We start from the raw sequence: 18,866 nt of genomic DNA on the forward strand, positions 1-18,866 counted from the left end.
AAGGTGGCTCACCACTATCTTCTCAAGGGCAAATAGGGATGGGCAATAAATGCTGGCCTTGCCAGTGACGCCCACATTCCATGAAAGAAAAAAAAAGCAGTAGCCACTGCCCAGCAAATCTGAACTGTTTTTCACCCACACTCTGGCTCTGACCTCTTGTTCTGGAGTCTGTGATATGTAAAACATCTTGAAGTTTATCTCATCTATACCATTTAGGAACTTCAATACTTCAGTAAGCTTACCCTAAGCCTTCTCTACTCCTATGTAACCATTCCTAGCTTCTGCAGCCTCTCCTTATAACTCAGATGCCAAACTGCAGATATCAATTTAGTTACCTTTGCTGCACCTCTCCAAAGCATGGATAGCTTTTTCATAATATGATGACCAGAATTGTGCACATGATTCCAGTTGGGACCGAACCAACACTCAGTAAAAAATCCAGAATCACTTCCTGAGATTTTGCTCTATTCCTCTGGCTATTCAGCTCGCCAGTCTATCCAGATCGTATTTCCTGTTTATTGTTGTCGCTTACGATGCTAATGACTTCAGCAATCTATCCGCCAGTATATCTAAATCACTCTCTTTTGTTGTGCTGGAGATCAATATCATTTAACTTGTATTGCTAGCATTTATGATTCTTTTTTAGCCTCATGACTTTGCATTGGTTTACATTAACTGATATTTACCATTCTTCAACTCAGCTCCCCAGTCTATGCAGGTCCTTCGGTATTTCATCAGCCTCTTCCCTCTTGTTTGCATTCTCTCCAGCCTGGGATCACCTGCAAATTTGAATTTTATTTATGTCCTCACTTTAAAGTCATTTATATACATTGCAGACAGAAACGGCCCCATTAGTTATCTCATTTCATGGCGATCTAACATCATGTGCAGTGACCCTTTGCTTCCTCTACTTCACCCAATTCTTGGTCCATTTCCGAAGTACCAACCTATTCCAAGCTTTTCAACCTGATAGACCATTAGCCTACGTGGCACAGTATCAAAAGCTTTGCCGGAATTGAAATAACTAACATCCACTGGGTCACTCCTGTCCACATGGCTTGTTATTTCCTCAAAGAACTACATGAGTTTTGTCAGATATGGGGCTGGAAAATCCACTTTTTTTGCATGCTTAACGGCCACTTAATGCCCATTTTACTGTTGAAATGACGTATAACGCTCATATATCGCCCATTTTGGCACAAAATGGAAACTGACGGGCATTTTTAGGAAACTTATCGCCGAAGGTTACTTACCCCATGTGCTTAACGCCGGGAAAAAATATTACCACCCGGCCACTGTTTTTGGAGTGGAATCATCAGAATGGGCAAAATCAACGCCCATAATATCGCGCAGCGTTACTTTCTGCATGGAATTAACGCCGCGATTCAATAATACCGCCCGCCCATTTTTTTTGTTGTAAAGAGCACATTTGATGAAACTAACGCCCAGGAGATAGCCCACCATCACTTTCACCACCTCGCACACATATCACCCACAATATCGCTCGCCCAAAAAAACACCCAGAAAAAGTGGAACTGTTCTGAACGAACAGCAGCGGTGTGGCTCCATTTTTAAAATCGCAGGTCGCTTCATTCAAAAGGCTGCTTCAACTTTGGGGGAGTATGCATTGGCTCTGGAGTTTTTCTCAGATGAAGTGAACATCTCAACAGACATATTTTCAGACTCTGGACTATTGGGGGTTTACTCTAGGTATATTTTAGTGAGAAAATCATTGCTTCTGATCAATCGCTATTATACTTTCAATGCAATGGGGCCAGCAAACAATAACTGTGCTTAAGCAGCGCTTTAGATGTCTTGACCACTCAGGAGAGGAGCTACAATACAACCCTGAGCAAGTAGGTAAATTCGTGGTCGTGTGCTCGATGCTGCACAATCTGGCTATCCAGAGGGGCCAAGAATTGCTAGAAGGGACTGATGCTCCACCTCAGGAGAGAGCGGAAGAGAATGACGAGGGGCTGGATGCTGACCTAGGACCAGACAATCAGGCTGGCTATGCAACCATGTCCACGACCCCCTCCAGACCGCAGGAAAGGGCCCGTGGTGGCTACATAGCTGCAAGACTCTTATGTGAGGAGCTGATATCTGAACGATTTGCCTGAAAGAGCATTGATGTGAGTGACAATGCTGACACACTGCTGTGTGTGTGCAGCTCAGGCATCAATGGTGCCCATCACTTTGGTGCCAGGTAAAGTTTACGTTGATTGAAGTTAAGTTTTATTTAATCCTTTCATGGTAAGGAATCACCAGTGTGTAATGGTCCAGCTATCTGAGACAATGCGCAACAAGGTTATGTTCGATAAAATAAATTTTATACCAACATTGTTCTGAAATCATAAGGATCACAGACAATAACACCGAACCCCCGCCCACACCCCACTTTTTCCACCATTGACATCAATCAAATGGTCAACATGTCCAGCAACACAGAATACAAATGCAAAGCAGGAGGGTGGTCCACTCCCCCCATACATTACAACAAATTGCATACACCCAGATGGAGATATAACAGAGCCATCACCTGCGGACATGCACCTCACTTTCCTTCACCCATCCTTTCTTCTCCCCACCTCTACCCCTTGCCCACTTCGCTCCATGGCGCCTGGCCGAGGAGCTCCTCAGGTGGTGCATCATTGGGGGGGATGAAGGCAGTAGCAGTGGTTGCACGGGTACAGGAGCGGGGGGTGCCGAGGGAACAACATTCTCTGATGCAGAAGCAGGATCTTGGTCCTTGCTCTCATCTGTCGTTCACAGTGGTGGTGCAGAACCTAGGGGTGGAGTGCCGTGCTCAGGGTCCACTGGGAGGCCTGTGCCAGCAGTGTTCCTGGCTATCGCATCCAGGGACTTCGCCATGCGTGGAATGTACTCAGTCATGGTGGCCAACTGTCGGAATATTCCACCCAATGCTTCGTTGAGCTAGTCACCAATGTCTACAGTCCTCCTGGACAAGTGTACCATCTCTCTGCTCTCATGTGGCACTCATGAAACAGAACTGCCATGTCCACGAGACCTCCGCAGGGTCTGCGCCATCCTGGGGGCAAATGAGGTGCCCTGTGGTGAGGTGCTTGGGGCCGGTACTTCCAGAGTGGAGGCGAGAATGACCGGAGGACCACTAGTTGTCCTTGGGGTGGAATGGCTTCTGGAGCGTGGTGATGCAGGTTCCTTGAAGTCCGTCCGTGGAGAACAGACCTAGCAGATTGATGAATGAGAATCGGAGCTCCTCAGCACCAGATGTAGGATTGTCTGGAGAGTCGGGCCGCATGCCTCCACCTTCTAGACTCTGAGGTCTTGTCTTGGGACGTGCTGCTGGCTGAGCTGCAAAACACAAATGAGGTTATTAGAGGAGAAGGGGGTGCTAGGGTCACAAGGTGAGTCCAGCGCTACACACAGCATATGCACGACAAAAGCACCACCGCTATCAAAATCATCACAGACATCACATTTCATGACCATCAACACATGGTGCATTGCAATGATTTTCATTAGGCCAGCATTATTTCTATGACAATTTTAGAAATCATCTATCATATATTATAGTTCGGAAACGAGTGGGTGTGGCATCTATTGACTTTACATCACGCAATGGTGTAAGCTTTAATCACGTGGCATCACTTCAGGGTCTGCAGATTGAAACATAGAAACATAGAAAATAGGTGCAGGAGTAGGCCATTCGGCCCTTCGAGCCTGCACCGCCATTCAATGAGTTCATGGCTGAACATGCAACTTCAGTACCCCATTCCTGCTTTCTCACCATACCCCTTGATTCCCCTAGTAGTAAGGACTTCATCTATGCTTCCGTGGCTGTCCAGGTGTGCTTCCCCACGAGTGCTAGCACTCGCTGCTCTATGTCAGTGATGTCGCTGGGGACTGGTGGATCCCCACCCGTTCGCCTTTGCACAGACCTCATCATCGATAGCTTCTTCTGTAAAAGGTGACAGGATGACATGGCATGCGATCATTGCATGATATAATTGCTAGATACAGTCACAGAGACTGATACAACACATAACCGACAGATCTAATCATGATTATTATGAAAATTATCATCCTTTACCTAAAGACGTGCACCGTGACGGCAGGCTTTGAGTAAAACATTCCCGGTAAAAGTGAAAGACCTCACATCTGCTGATAGTCACTCATGACTGTTACAAATCAAATTATATAAATACATAAGTACATGTAAATCAATGTAGTACTTACTCTTGCAGATCCCACAAGGTCGTTCGATCATTTCCAGTAGTTGCCCTCATGAACCTCGTTGGTCGCCGAGGAGACCACCTCTGCTATCTCGGTCCATATCCTCTGGTAGGCCTTTGGGTTGGGCTTCCCACGCCCTCCCTGTGTCAACTCACCCCAGCATAACTCGACCTCCTGCAGGAGGGAGGCATTTGCCTCGTCCGAGAACCTCCTGGCTCTTTTGCGCCTTCCAATGTGCTCCTCTCCCACCTCACTGCTCTCTCCAGCGTCAGTCTCCACACTGTGCTGTGATGCCTCCTCCTCTCTCTCCATTATAGGCCAAATTCGGGCAAATATGTGGCTGGTAACAGCTAATTTTTGTTTCCCTACTTGCTGTGAAGCTCTAAAGTCTCCCTCCTTCCTCCCAAAGCAGCCACACCACATCCACACACGTCTTCATTCCCTCTCAGCTCCCTCTCGCTCTGTCTCCTCTTCTGCACATGTCATGATGACCCTTGACCTCCTGAATCGCGGGAATTGAGCGTTGCCATGCCGTTGCTAAGGATGGCGACACTTGACGGCAGATGGTCAAAAATATTTTACGCTACCGCCCATTTCATATCGCTCGCGGTAACGGCCACTTTCAAAACTGGAGACTAGGTGTTTTGAGAATGGGCAAGAAGCCGGCGATCTGAAAACCCTTTTTTAACACCCACGTTGGAAATAATGCCCATTTTTGGGCGATAAGCACAAAAGTGTAAAATCTAGCCCATGATCTACCTCCTGTAAGGCCATGCTGGCTCCCTGTTATAATTCTATATTGCTGCAGAAAATTCATCATTTATTCTTTCAGGACATTGCCCAATCTTTTCCTTACAATGGATGTCAGGCTGACAGGCCTATAGTTCCCTGGGTTACCTCTTGACCCAAAGTTGCAAACAGTCTGGTTCAGCCTCAGACAGATGCTAGGAACAGGGATGGAATCGCTGGCTAGGGAACACAGTTTGTGGTGGGGAGCTTCTTCAATTATTTAATTGGAGAAAATTTCTGCTCATTCAGTACTGGATGTCAGACAAGCAGTCTGACAATTTAGAGACCGTGGAGGGGTCGAGAGAAACATAGAAACATAGAAAATAGGTGCAGGAGTATGCCATTCGGCCCTTTGAGCCTGCACCACCATTCAACATGATCATGGTTCATCATGCACTTCAGTACCCCATTCCTGCTTTCTCTCCATACCCTTTGATCCCTTTAGCCGTAAGGGCCACATCTAACTCCCTTTTGAATATATCTAAAGAACTGGCCTCAACAACTTTCTGTGGTAGAGAATTCCACATGCGCATAACTCTCTGAGTGAAGAAGTTTCTCCTCATCTCAGTCCTAAATGGTTTACCCCTTATCTTTAGACTGTGACCCCTGGTTCTGGACATCCCCAACATCGGGAACGTTCTTCCTGCATCTAACCTGTCCAATCCCGTCAGAATTTTATATGTTTCTATGAGATCCCCTCTCATTCTTCTAAATTCCATTGAATGTAAGCCTAGTCGATCCACTCTTTCTTCATATGTCAGTCCTGTCATCCCGCGAATCAGCTTGGTGAACCTCTTCACTGCACTCCCTCAATAGCAAGAATGTCCTTCCTCAGATTAAGAGACCAAAACTGTACACAATATTCAAGGTGTGGCCTCACCAAGGTCCTGTCCAACTGTAGTAAGACCTCCCTGCTCCTATACTCAAATCCTCTCACTATGAAGGCTGTCATGCTATTTGCCTTCTTCACCGTCTGCTGTACCTGTATGCCAACTATCAATGACTGATATACCATGACACCCAGGTCTTGTTGCACCTCCCCTTTTACTAATCTGTCACCATTCAGATAATAATCTGCCTTCCTGTTTTTACCACCTAAGTGGATAACCTCAATTTATCTACATTATACCGCATCTGCCATGTATTTGCCTACTCACCTAACCTGTCCAAGTCATCCTGCAGCCTCTTAGCATCCTCCTCACAGCTCACACTGCCACCCAGCTTAGTGTCATCTGCAAACTTGGAGATATTACAGTCAATTCCTTCATCTAAATCATTAATGTATATGGTAACTAGCTGGGGTCCCAGCACTGAACCTTGCGGTATCCCACTAGCCACTTCCTGCCATTCTGAAAAGGATCCGTTTATTCCAACTCTTTGCTTCCTGTCTGCCAACGAGTTCTCTATCCACGTCAATACATTACCCCCACTACCATGTGCCTTAATTTTGTTCACTAATCTCTAGTGTGGGACCTTGTCAAAAGCCTTTTGAAAGTCTAAATACACCACATCCACTGGCTCCCCCTTGTCCACTCTACTAGTTACATCCTCAAAAAATTCTAGAAGATTTGTCAATAACGATTTCCTTTTCATAAATCCATGCTGACTTGGACCGATCCTGTCATTGCTTTCCAAATGCGCTGCTATTACATCTTTAATAATTGATTCCAACATTTTCTCCACCACCGATGTCAGGCTGACTGGTCTATAATTACCTGTTTTCTCTCTCCCTCCTTTTTTAAAAAATGGGGTTGCATTAGCTACCCTCCAATCCATAGGAACTGATCCTGAGTTTATAGAATGTTGGAAAATGACCACCAATGCATCCACTATTTCTAGGGCTACTTCCTTAAGTACTCTGGGATGAAGACTATCAGTCCCTGGGGATTTATCGGCCTTCAATCCCATCAATTCCCCGAACACAATTTTCCCCCTCCTTATTAAACCCTTTGTCCTCCTCGGCTGAATTCTAAATTTCTCCCAGTCCTCAGGTTTGCTGCTTTTTCTGGCCAATTTATATGCCTCTTCCTTGGATTTAACACTATCCCTAATTTCCCTTGTTGGTCACGGTTGAGCCCCTTTCTCCGTTTTATTTTTACGCCAGAAAGGGATGTACAATTGTTGAAGTTCATCCATGTGATCTTTAAATGTCTGCCATTGCCTATCTACCGTCAACCTTTTAAGTATCATTTGCCAGTCTATCCTAGCCAATTCATGCCTCATACCGTTGAAGTTACCTTTCTTTAAGTTCAGGACTCGAGTCTCTGAATTAACTGTGTCATTCTCCATCTTAATGAAGAATTCTACCATATTATGGTCACTCTTCCCCAAGGGGCCTTGCACAACAAGATTGCTAATTACTCCTCTCTCATTACACAACACGCAGTTTAGGATAGCCAGCTCTCTAGCTGGTTCCTCGACATATTGGTCTAGAAAACCATCCCTAATACACTCCAGGAAATCCACCTCCACCGTATTGCTACCAGTTTGTTCAGCCAAATCTATATGTAGATTAAAGTCACCCATGATAAGTGCTGTACCTTTATTGCACACATCCCTAATTTCCTGTTTGATGCCATCCCCAACGTCACTATGACTGTTTGGTGGTCTGTACACAACTCCCATAGCGTTTTCTGCCCTTTGGTGTTCCGCAGCTCTACCCATACAGATTCCACCTCATCCATGCTAATGTCCTTCCTTACGATTGCATTAATCTCCTCTTTAACCAGCAACACTACCCCACCTCCTTTTCCTTTCAGTCTATCTTTCCTGAATATTGAATACCCTTGGATGTTGAGTTCCCAGCCTTGGTCACCCTGGAGCCATGTCTCGGTATTCCCAATTACATCATATCCGATAACAGCTCTCTGCGCAATTAATTCATCCACCTTATTTAGAATGTTTCTCACATTGAGTCACAGAGCCTTCAGACTTGTTTTTTTCTAATACTCTTTGTCCTTTTAGAATTATGTTGTAATGTAGTCCTTTTTGATTTTTGCCTTTTATTTTTCTGCCCTCCACTTCTAATTTTCTCTTTTATACCTTTTGCTTCTGACATCATTTCACTTCCTGTCATGTATGTAACCACAATGTAACACCACTGTATTACTGTATACACTCAACCTAGATGTACACCTTGACCACAAGGGGTGAACTTGTGGGAGACACTCCTTACCTGATCACACAGGTATAAAAAGGGAGGTCCCACGCAGGGTCATCGTCTTTGGAGTCCTGTGAATAAAGAATTAAGGTCACGGAGTGACCTTGTCCCCAGAATGTGCCTGGTGTGGTTTCATACTGTAGAGTAAGGGCTTTACATTGGCGATGAGAAACGGGAATTCACGACCCACGAGAATGGCTATGGGTAGCACAGAGGAACGGTACTGTGTTGGGGAAGACTGGGACGATTCTGTTGAGAGGCTTCAGCAAAGCTTCATTAAGAAAGAATGGCTGTGGGATGCAGCGGCCGACAAGCAAAGGGCTCATCTTTTGACCAGCTGCGGACCAAAGACTTACGCGCTCATGAAGGACTTACTAGCACCCGAAACCTTTGAAGAACTTAGCAAATTGATCGGGGAGCACCTCAAACCGGCGAGTAGCATACATATGGCCCGACACAGATTCTACACCTACCGACGTCGTGAAGGGCAGGGCATACCGGACTTCGTAGCGGACCTCCGGCATTTGGCCAGTTTCTGTAAGTTCACAGATGCCTGCAGGAGGGAGATGCTAAGGGACTTCTTTATCGAGGGTATCGGTCATGCAGGAATTTTCTGCAAATTAATTGAGACCAAGTATTTGACCTTGGAAGCGGCGGCTTGATAGCTCAAACTTTCATGGCGGGGGAGGAAGAGATGAAAATAATATACGTGTGCAATTCTGCCTCTAACGCGGCAATGGATCAGGGAGTCAACATCATCAATGCGACTCAGAGCCCCGCAGGCAGCAGGGGCAGTCTGACACTCCCCAGGCAGCAATAGACCCCAGAGTAGGATTTCAACAGAGACAATGGCAGGCTGAAAGGACATTCACACCATCACAGTGGACAATGCGGCCCGGGATGGGGCCTTTGACACCCACCAATAGGGTACTTAAGAGCAGTCAAAGGGACAGTCAGCGCGGAATGCCTGACCATAGTCCCTTTGTTCTCAACAATGGAAACGTTAACCCATGCTGGAGGTGTGGGGGAAAACACTTAGCTAGATCTTGCAGATTTCAACAGTTTGTCTGCAGGAACTGCAATCTCAGTGGCCACTTAACTCTAATGTGCAGGAAGCCTGCAACCAGACTAATATATTTGGCAGATGGACCAGAAGAGGGTTCTTTGAGGCAGGATGACGTTTGGGGCAAATCGATGGACGCCGAGGTTCAGCGGGTCCATGTGGCGAATATTCACAGTTCATACACCAGAATGCCACCAATGATGATGAGAGTTTTATTAAACGGTATCCCAGTACGCATGGAGCTGGACACTGGGACCAGCCAGTCGCTCCTGGGCGTTCAGTAATTTGAGAAGCTATGGCTACTTAAAACAAGTAGACCCAAATTAACACTAATTGAGACACAATTACGGACTTACACCAAAGAAATCATTCCGGTGCTAGGCAGTGCAATGTTGGCTGTCACACACAATGGGTTAGTGAATCGGCTGCCGCTCTGGATTGTCCCGGGCAATGGTCCCGCACTGTTGGGGAGGAGCTGGTTAGCCGAGATGAACTGGAAATGGGGGGATGTTCACGCAATGTCATCTGTGGAGCGAAGTTCGTGCTCACAAGTCCTACAACAATTCAATTCACTATTCCAACCTGGTGTCGGGACTTTTAAAGGCACTAAAGTCATGATACACATCGTCCTGGACGCCAGGCCAGTGCACCACAAAGCCAAAGCGGTGCCGTATGTGATGCGGGAAAAGATCGAGAGCGAATTGGACCGGCTGTTCAGAGAGGGCATCATCTCGCCTGTTGAATTCAGCGATTGGGTGAACCCCATCGCTCCCGTCCTAAAAGCGGATAGCTCTGTCAGGATCTGTGGCGAATACAAGGCCACCATCAATCGGGTGTCCCTACAAGATCAATACCCGCTCCCGAGAGCGGAGGACCTCTTCGCCACGCTGGCAGGCGGCAAGCTGTTCACCAAGTTGGACCTCACTTCAGCCTATATGACCCAGGAACTGGCCGACGAATCCAAACTACTGACCACCATCACTACACACAAGGGACTGTTCATTTATAACAGGTGCCCATTTGGCATTCGATCAGTGACCGCGATTTTTCAAAGAAACATGGAAAGCCTGCTTAAATCCATTCCTTGAATGATCGTATTCCAGGAAGACATCCTCATCACGGGTCGAGACACCGAGGAACATCTACACAACCTAAAGGAGGTGCTACGCCGACTAGACCGGGTAGGCCTGCGACTCAAGAAGTGTAAATGTGTGTTCTTAGCTCCTGAGGTTGAGTTTCTGGGCAGGAGGGTTGCTGCAGATGGGATTCGGCCCACCGAATCCAAAACAGAGGCGATTCGACGAGCACCCAGGCCCTGCAACACATCGGAGTTGCGTTCATTTCTGGGGCTGTTGAACTATTTTGGGAACTTTCTGCCGAACTTGAGCAAGTTGTTGGAGCCGCTACACGTGCTCCTGCGTAAGGGTTGCAATTGGTTCTAGGGGGACTGTCAGGAACGGGCTTTTGATCGGGCGCGAAATCTACTGTGTTCAAACAAGTTTTTGACCCTGTACGGCCCCTGTAAAAAATTGGTTCTGACATGTGATGCATCGTCCTGTGGGGTTGGGTGCGTGTTGCAGCAGGGCAATGCTGAGGGTCAACGACAACCTGTGGCTTATGCCTCCAGGTCGCTCTCTCAAGTGGAGCAGGGATATGGGATGGTCAAGAAGGAAGCGCTTGCATGTGTCTATGGTATAAAAAAAAGCATCAGTTCCTCTTTGGTAGGAAGTTTGAATTAGAGACGGACCACAAGCTATTAACATCCCTGTTGTCAGACAGCAAGGCTATCAATGCCAATGCATCAGCTCACATACAGCGATGGGCTCTCACGCTGGCTGCTTATGACTACTCCATCCGGCACCGGCCCGGCACTGAAAATTGCGCTGACGCACTCAGCAGGCTTCCACTGGCCACCACTAAGGGGGCAGCGGAGAAAAGCACAAGATGGTTATGGCTGTCGATGCCTTTGACAGCACAGGCTCCCCCATCACAGCCCGCCAGATCAAAATCTGGACAAACAGAGATCCCCTCCTATCCCTGATTAAGAAATGTGTCCTGACTGGGGATTTGGCGCCCACACATGGAGCATGCCCTGAGGAGGTCAGTCCGTTCCACAGACGGATGGATGAGCTCTCCATCCAAGCCAACTGCCTACGATGGGGCAGCCAGGTAGCTATGCCCCAGAAAGGCAGGGAGGCATTCATCAGGGAACGCCACAGCGAGCACCCAGGCATTGTGCTGATGAAGGCCATTGCCCGGTCACAAGTCTGATGGCCTGGAATTAATTCAGACCTGGAACACTGTGTTCGCAGGTGCACGACGTGTGCCCAGCTGGGTAATGCTCCCAGGGAGGCCCCGCTCAGCCCATGGCCCTGGCCCACCAGGCCATGGTCACGCATTCATGTTGACTACGCGGGCCCGTTCATGGGAAAGATGTTCCTTATTTTGGTAGATGTGTACTCGAAATGGATCGAGTGCATCATTCTGAATTCATGCACGACATCCACCACCGTGGAAAGCCTACGTGCGATCTTTGCAACCCACAGCTTCCGGACATCCGGGTTAGTGATAATGGCCCATGTTTCACAAGCTACCAATTCCAAGAGTTTATGTCGGGCAATGGCATCAACCACGTCAGGACTGCGCCGTTCAAGCCGGTCTCCAATGGCCAGGCGGAATGTGCGGTCCAAATCATTAAGCAAGGTACGCTCAGGATTCAAGGACTCTACCTACAATGCCGCCTATCGCGTCTACTGCTGGCCTATAGATCCCGACCGCATTCGCTCACAGGGGTCCCGCCCGCAGAGCGACTAATGAAACGGACACTCAAAACTCAGTTGTCCCTCATTCACCCAGTCCTGACCGACATAGTTGAGGGCAAGCGCAAGTCACAAAACGAGTACCGTGACCATAATTCGAGGGGGAGATGTATAGAAATAAATTATCTTGTATTCATCCTCAATCACGCCATGGGGCCCAAATGGCTTGAGGGCACTGTAATTGACAAAGAGGGGAATAGGCTCATCGTGGTAAAACTCAACATTGGTCAGATATGCCATAAGCATCTGGACCAAGTAAAAAATAGGTTCAGCATCGACACGGAGGAACCTGAAAAAGACCATGAGATGGAGCTCACAACACCGCCAACAAGAGCAATCAGAAGAATGCACAGTCCCTGCGGTCAGCCCGGACAGGCTGGAATCACCACAGGGGACAGACACTCACATCAGTGTCCAACAACCAGAGCCCCAACTGTGGCGCTCCACGAGAGAGCGTAGACCTCCCGAGAGACTTAACCTATGATCCCAATAAGACTTTGGGGTGGGTGGGGAGGTGATGTCATGTATGTAACCACAATGTAACACCACTGTATTACTGTATACACTCAACCTAGATGCATACCTTGACCACAGGGGGTGAACTTGTGGGAGACACTCCTTACCTGATCACACAGATGTAAAAAGGGAGGTCCCACACAGGGTCATCGTCTTGGTCACAGAGTGACCTTGTCCCCAGAATGTGTCTCGTGTGGTTTCATACTGTAGAGTAAGGACTTTACACTTCCCTCTGTCTCCCTGCATAGTTCCCATCCCCCTGCCCTATTAGTTTAACTCCCCAACAGCACTAGCAAACACTCCCCCTAGCACATCGGTTTCGGTCCTGCCCAGGTGCAGACCGTCCAGTTTGTACTAGTCCCACCTCCCCCAGAACCGGTTCCAATGTCCCAGGAATTTGAATCCCTCCCTCTTGCACCATTCCTCAAGCCACGTATTCATCTTAACTATCCTGTGGTGGAGAGGTAGAGCTGGGTGTCATCAGCGTACATGTGGAAACCAGCGCAGTGTTTTCGGATGATGTCACCAAGGGGCAGCATGTAGGAAGGGGACAAGGATATATCTTTGCGTGACACCAGAGGTAATGATGCGGGAGTGGGCAGAGAAGCCGTTGCACGTATTTCTCGCTAGAATTAGATAAATAAAAATGGAACCAGGCGAATGCAGTCCCACCCAACTGGACGGTTGTGAAGAGATGTTGGAGGAGGATGGTGTGGTGAACTGTGTCAAAGGCTGCAGACAGGTTGAGAAGGATGAGGAGGGATTGTTTATCTTTGTCACAGTCACAAAGGATGTCATTTGTGACTTTGATGAGAGCTGTTTCAGTACTGTGGCAGTGGCAGAAACCAGATTGAAGTGATTCAAAATGGAGTTCTGGGAAAAGATGGGCATGGATTTGGGAGGCAACAACACATTCAAGGACTTTGGAAAGGTAAGGGAGGTTGGAGATGGGGCGGTAGCTTGCAAGCACAGTGGGGTCAAGGGTTGTTTTTTTGAGGAGTGGAGTGATTACTTCAGATTTGAAGGAGAGGGGAACAGTACCTGAGGAAAGAGAACAATTAACAATGTCAGCTAACGTGGGAGCCAGAAAAGGAAGTTGAGTTGTCAGCAGTTCAGTGGGAATCGAGTCAAGGGAGCAGGATGTGGGTCTCATGGACAAAATGAGCATGGAGAGGTCAAGAAGGGAAACCACAGAGAAACTGGAGAGAGATGCGAGTTCAGGGCTAGGGCAGGGGGGACCCTCAGAAGAAGTTTGGTCTGGTGGGCTAGGGGAAGGAAGGGAAGTGGCAGAGGCAGCTGATTGGATGGTCTCAATCTTTGAGACAAAGAAATCCATGAACTCCTCGCATCTGTTGTTGGAGATGAGTGTGGTGGAAACAGGGGAGAGGGGTTTAAGAAGATGGTTAGCAGTGGAGAATAGTAGCCGGTGGTTACCTTTGCATTCCAGAATAATCCTAGAATAGTGAATAGTTTTGACAGACAAGAGTAGGAGCCGATAATGCTTTATGTGGCTCAGCCAGATCTGGCAGTGAATGGCTAAACCAGTTGTCCACCATATCCGTTCAAGTCTGCGCCCCTTGGACTGGAGGGAGTGAAGATGAGGGCCGTACCGGGGGAACAGCCAGGGTGAGAGTGAGTAATGGTGTTAATAGGGACTGGGGCATCAAAGGTGGTGGTGAGGATCTGGTTGAGCAGATGTGTCACGCTGAATGGAGGGCCAAAGGCTGGACAGTTTGGAGTTGATAAGTGAAGTTATAAGAAAGTTTGGAGAGAGTTTTTTCCAGGGACAGATGCAGAACAAAGTAGGGTTGGGTGGGGGAAGTGGGATGTGGGTGGAGAGTTTTACCAGGAAATGATCAGAGATGGCCTTATTTGCAATTGAAACGGTAGTAATAGCAAGGCCACGAGAGATGGCAAAGTCAAGGGGGTGGTCGTGAATATGAGTTGGAGAGTTTATATGGAGGGAGAGATTAAGGGAGGATAGGAGGGTTTTGAAATCAAAGGAGAGAGAGCATGATGAATTGAGATGGTAGTTGAAATCACCGAGGATGAGAAGTCGTTCGGTGCAGAGGCTGAGGGAGGAAAGCGGTGAAGATATCTTGGTGATAAAATCTCAGACGGGACCTCGGTTTAATTTCTTATCTGCAAGATGACATCTCTGCTAGTACAATACTATCTCAGCACTGCACTGAAGTAGCAACCTAGATTATGTGCTCAGGCCATACAGTGAGATTTGAACTCACAACATTCTCGGCAATACTTTCCTTGGCTCATTGAACAGAACATTCACACCCCGGGTGTGCCATGTGGGAAATGTTCCTTTCCTTCCAGAGACAAAGACTTGGAAATTTCTGAGTCCCTGATCTGCTAATGTAAGTGCAGCAGAGAAGAGCCCAACCCAACCTTTGTCCAAAACCAGAAACCCCATCTATTATGCCAGGGATAGTATCATTTGCATAACTGGGGTAGCCCATCGACAACTGCAAGGGCACATCAACAGTGACCAACCTGCTGTGAGCTCACCCCACACCAAGTTTCAACTAGAATGAGTTCCACTGAGGCCATTCAATGGCTTTAGGAATTTAGGGGCTAAATGGCATTGAAATTATCCCATGGATTTAGTGTATAAATGCTTACTAAGTTGTTTGTGTTGTATGAAATTCATTTTCTACATTTTAATGGAGGCATTAAACCAGTTATTTTAACTAGGTCAATGCCTGCTTTAAAATAGCACATAAAGAAACTTCACACAAATTTGCTAAGTGTTCATAGAAATATCACATACCATTATTTCAAAACTACATTGTGTGCACAGTTCCCATTCAGTAATTGTATACGCAGCTGATTCTCCCTCTCACAACAATAAGAATGTTGGACAATACATAGATGCCCAAAATGGTAGTATGGAAAAGCAATGAACTTAGACCTTTGCCACAAAGGTTGGGAGGTGTCAGGGACAATTCTGCTTACATAGGTCTATAGTGATTTCACTAACAATGTGTTTTGCTACTTTGCTCTTTCAGAGGGATATATAAATAGCCCAGCTCCACTGACCTTCATCACAGTCACTGAATCACTCAGAGCAAAATGGGAAAGGTAAGATATTTTTACTGAACAATATAATGTATTATTTTATTACTTCTTTGCAGAAATATTACCTGAAGTAATTATTTTCCTCCAGATCATCTTTTACGAGGACAGGAACTTCCAGGGTCGGCACTACGAGTGCAATACTGACTGTGCTGACCTGTCCCCTTACTTCAGCCGCTGTAACTCCATCCGTGTGGAGAATGACTGGTGGGTGGGGTATGAGAGACCCAATTACATGGGATACCAGTATGTTCTGAGCAAGGGAGAATATCCTGACTACCAGCGCTGGATGGGATTCAATGACAACATCGGGTCATGTCGTACCTACCCATATGTAAGTTCTAAACTTGTTTTATTTATTCATTTTTCATTCCTGATTTTAGGCCACAGGCCCCTTCCAAGAGGCGGGCTTATAGCTGTGAACATTGGGACAATCCTAATGCCTGAACCCATGCAGGTAAAAGTCATGTCAGGTGGACTGCACCTTGGATCCATAGCATCTGACCTGCTCCCAGGGGTGGTGCTGGCAGGGAAGGAATAGTCCCAACCCATGTTTGTAATATTCTTCGCTAAATATAATTTACAATTCATTGTTGATTTCCTTTTAAACGGATTATACAACAGAATTTTTAACAAGCAAGAATGGAATACTGGATAATTCCAGTCATGCCAAAGATTTCAATAATCATCGATTAAGTCATCACTCATGACTATTTGATCTTCTTTATCAAAGATAAATAAACAAGACATTCCATAGTACTTCCCAGTCATTCATAGTCTTGTGGATCAATTAGTAATTGAAAATATTCCATGAAAAATTGTAAAGGTAAATAACCTTTAGACATCTGGCTATTTATATAACCACGACTAAAGATAAAGCACGTTGCCCATTTTGTGATTCAGAAATATCCTGACAAGTTCTACTATTTACTGGTGCGGATGATAAAATCATTAAAAATAGAAAAAAATTGCTGCAATGATTCTCTTATCCTTCCAGTCCAGCAGTAATTCCTACAAAATGAGGATTTACGAGAGGCCTGACTTTGGAGGGCAGATGACGGAATTCATGGATGACTGTCCATCTGTCTACGATCGTTTCCGTTACCGTGACATCCACTCCTGCAATGTGATGGATGGTTATTGGACCTTCTATGAACATCCCAACTACATGGGAAGGCAGTACTTCATGAGACCCGGTGAATACAGGAGATTCAGTGACTGGGGCAGCAGTTGTTCATCCGTTGGCTCCTTCCGTCGTATGATGCATTTCTAAAATGTCACTGTGCTGGTTTGATTTGTTCAAACAAATGGTTAAATCAAGCTGAAATAATAAATATTTGAGATTTTATTGAGTCCTAGCCTTGTTTGATCTTTATTTGCAGGTTCTGTTGTAGATACTGTAATTATAGGATATTTACAGTCAATTACCTGCAATTTGAACACAAACTGACAACATGCGATGATAAGCATGTTGATCTTAGGAAACGCTTTGCTGAACAACAGCAATTTGTCTGCTGAAGATAATCCGAGTGATGTCATGTCAAACATAAATATACAAGAGAGCACTAAATTATTCCACATCCGTGAATAAAATATTATTCAAATGATGATCTTTTCCAGTCTCAAGTTATATACAGAAATCATTTTAAGCATAAAGTGAAATAGTAAAAACTTACTTATCATGAGTTTTTGACCAAAGAATAAAATGTTTATCCACTGGTCCACAAAGCATACCTCACGTCATAGGTGGAGCTCACAAAGTCCATATCATCAGGACAGAAACATATCCATTTCAGTTGAATTCAAAGGATCTTAGAATAGATGGCATTTGGGTTGTCAATGGGACTGATGCACAATCACTCTACTATGACCCTCCTCTTGGGACACTGGGTCTGGACACACTGGGACAGTACACACTGGATCTGGACAACCTGGGTCTGGGCACACTAGATCTGGACACACTGGGACAGTACACACTGGGTCTGGGCACACTGGGACGGTACACACTGGGACAGTACACACTGGGTCTGGGCACACTGGGACGGTACACACTGGGACAGTACACACTGGGTCTGGGCACACTAGGTCTGGACACACTAGGTCTGGACACACTGGGTCTGGACACACTGGGACGGTACACACTGGGACAGTACACACTGGGACAGTACACACTGGGTCTGGACACACTGGGACGGTACACACTGGGACAGTACACACTGGGTCTGGGCACACTGGGACTGGACACACTGGGACAGTACACACTGGGTCTGGGCACACTGGGTCTGGGCACACTAGGTCTGGACACACTGGGTCTGGACACACTGGGACGGTACACACTGGGACAGTACACACTGGGTCTGGGCACACTGGGTTTGGACACATTGGGTCTGGACACACTGGGACGGTACACACTGGGAAAGTATACACTGGGTCTGGGCACACTGGGTCTGGACACACTGGGTCTGGGCACACTGGGTCTTGTCACACTGGGACAGTACACACTGGTTCTGGGCACACTGGGTCTTGTCACACTGGGACAGTACACACTGGATCTGGGCACACTGAGTCTGGACACACTGGGTCTGGGCACACTGGGTCTGGGCACACTGAATCTGGACACACTGGGACTGGACACACTGGGACTGGACGCACTGGGTCTGGACACACTGGGACTGGACACACTGGGTCTGAACACACTGGGTCTGGACACACTGGGTCTGGGCACACTGGATCTGGACACACTGGGACTGGACACACTGGGTCTGGACACACTGGGACTGGACACACTGGGTCTGGACACACTGGGACTGGACACACTGGGACTGGACACACTGGGTCTGGACACACTGGGTCTGGGCACACTGGATCTGGACACACTGGGACGGTACACACTGGGACTGGACACACTGGGCTTGGACACACTGGGACGGTACACACTGGGACGGTACACACTAGGACTGGACACACTTTTCAGCTTCTTCACCAGGCATAGTTGAGGTCAGCATCTCATCGCATGAGAAACTGAAGGTGCTAACCCACAACCAACCATTCAGTGGGACAATGCATTGGGCAACCTGCATGTAGGACCTAAATGTTTTAGTTCTTTCACTTGGTTGTCTAGACTCTGCATCATATCTGATACTCCATTTGGTTCTTTTGTTTCTTTGCACTCCCTCTGTTATGTATTTAACCCTTTGTAACCTGCACGACACCT

General features: G+C 47.0%; 1 protein-coding gene across 1 annotated transcript; it reads left to right on the forward strand.

The window, feature by feature from the left end:
• The first annotated feature begins 15,649 nt into the window (after positions 1-15,649).
• Positions 15,650-16,932, forward strand: LOC139259175 (gamma-crystallin S-1-like). The gene is made up of 3 exons (XM_070874840.1): positions 15,650-15,658; positions 15,744-15,986; positions 16,650-16,932. The coding sequence occupies exons 1-3, from the start codon at positions 15,650-15,652 to the stop codon at positions 16,923-16,925; spliced, it is 528 nt and encodes a 175-aa protein (XP_070730941.1). The 3' UTR covers positions 16,926-16,932.
• The last annotated feature ends 1,934 nt before the right edge of the window (positions 16,933-18,866 follow it).

The sequence above is a fragment of the Pristiophorus japonicus genome, chromosome 3, assembly GCF_044704955.1.
Source record: "Pristiophorus japonicus isolate sPriJap1 chromosome 3, sPriJap1.hap1, whole genome shotgun sequence".
In the NCBI taxonomy this organism is placed as follows: domain Eukaryota; kingdom Metazoa; phylum Chordata; class Chondrichthyes; family Pristiophoridae; genus Pristiophorus; species Pristiophorus japonicus.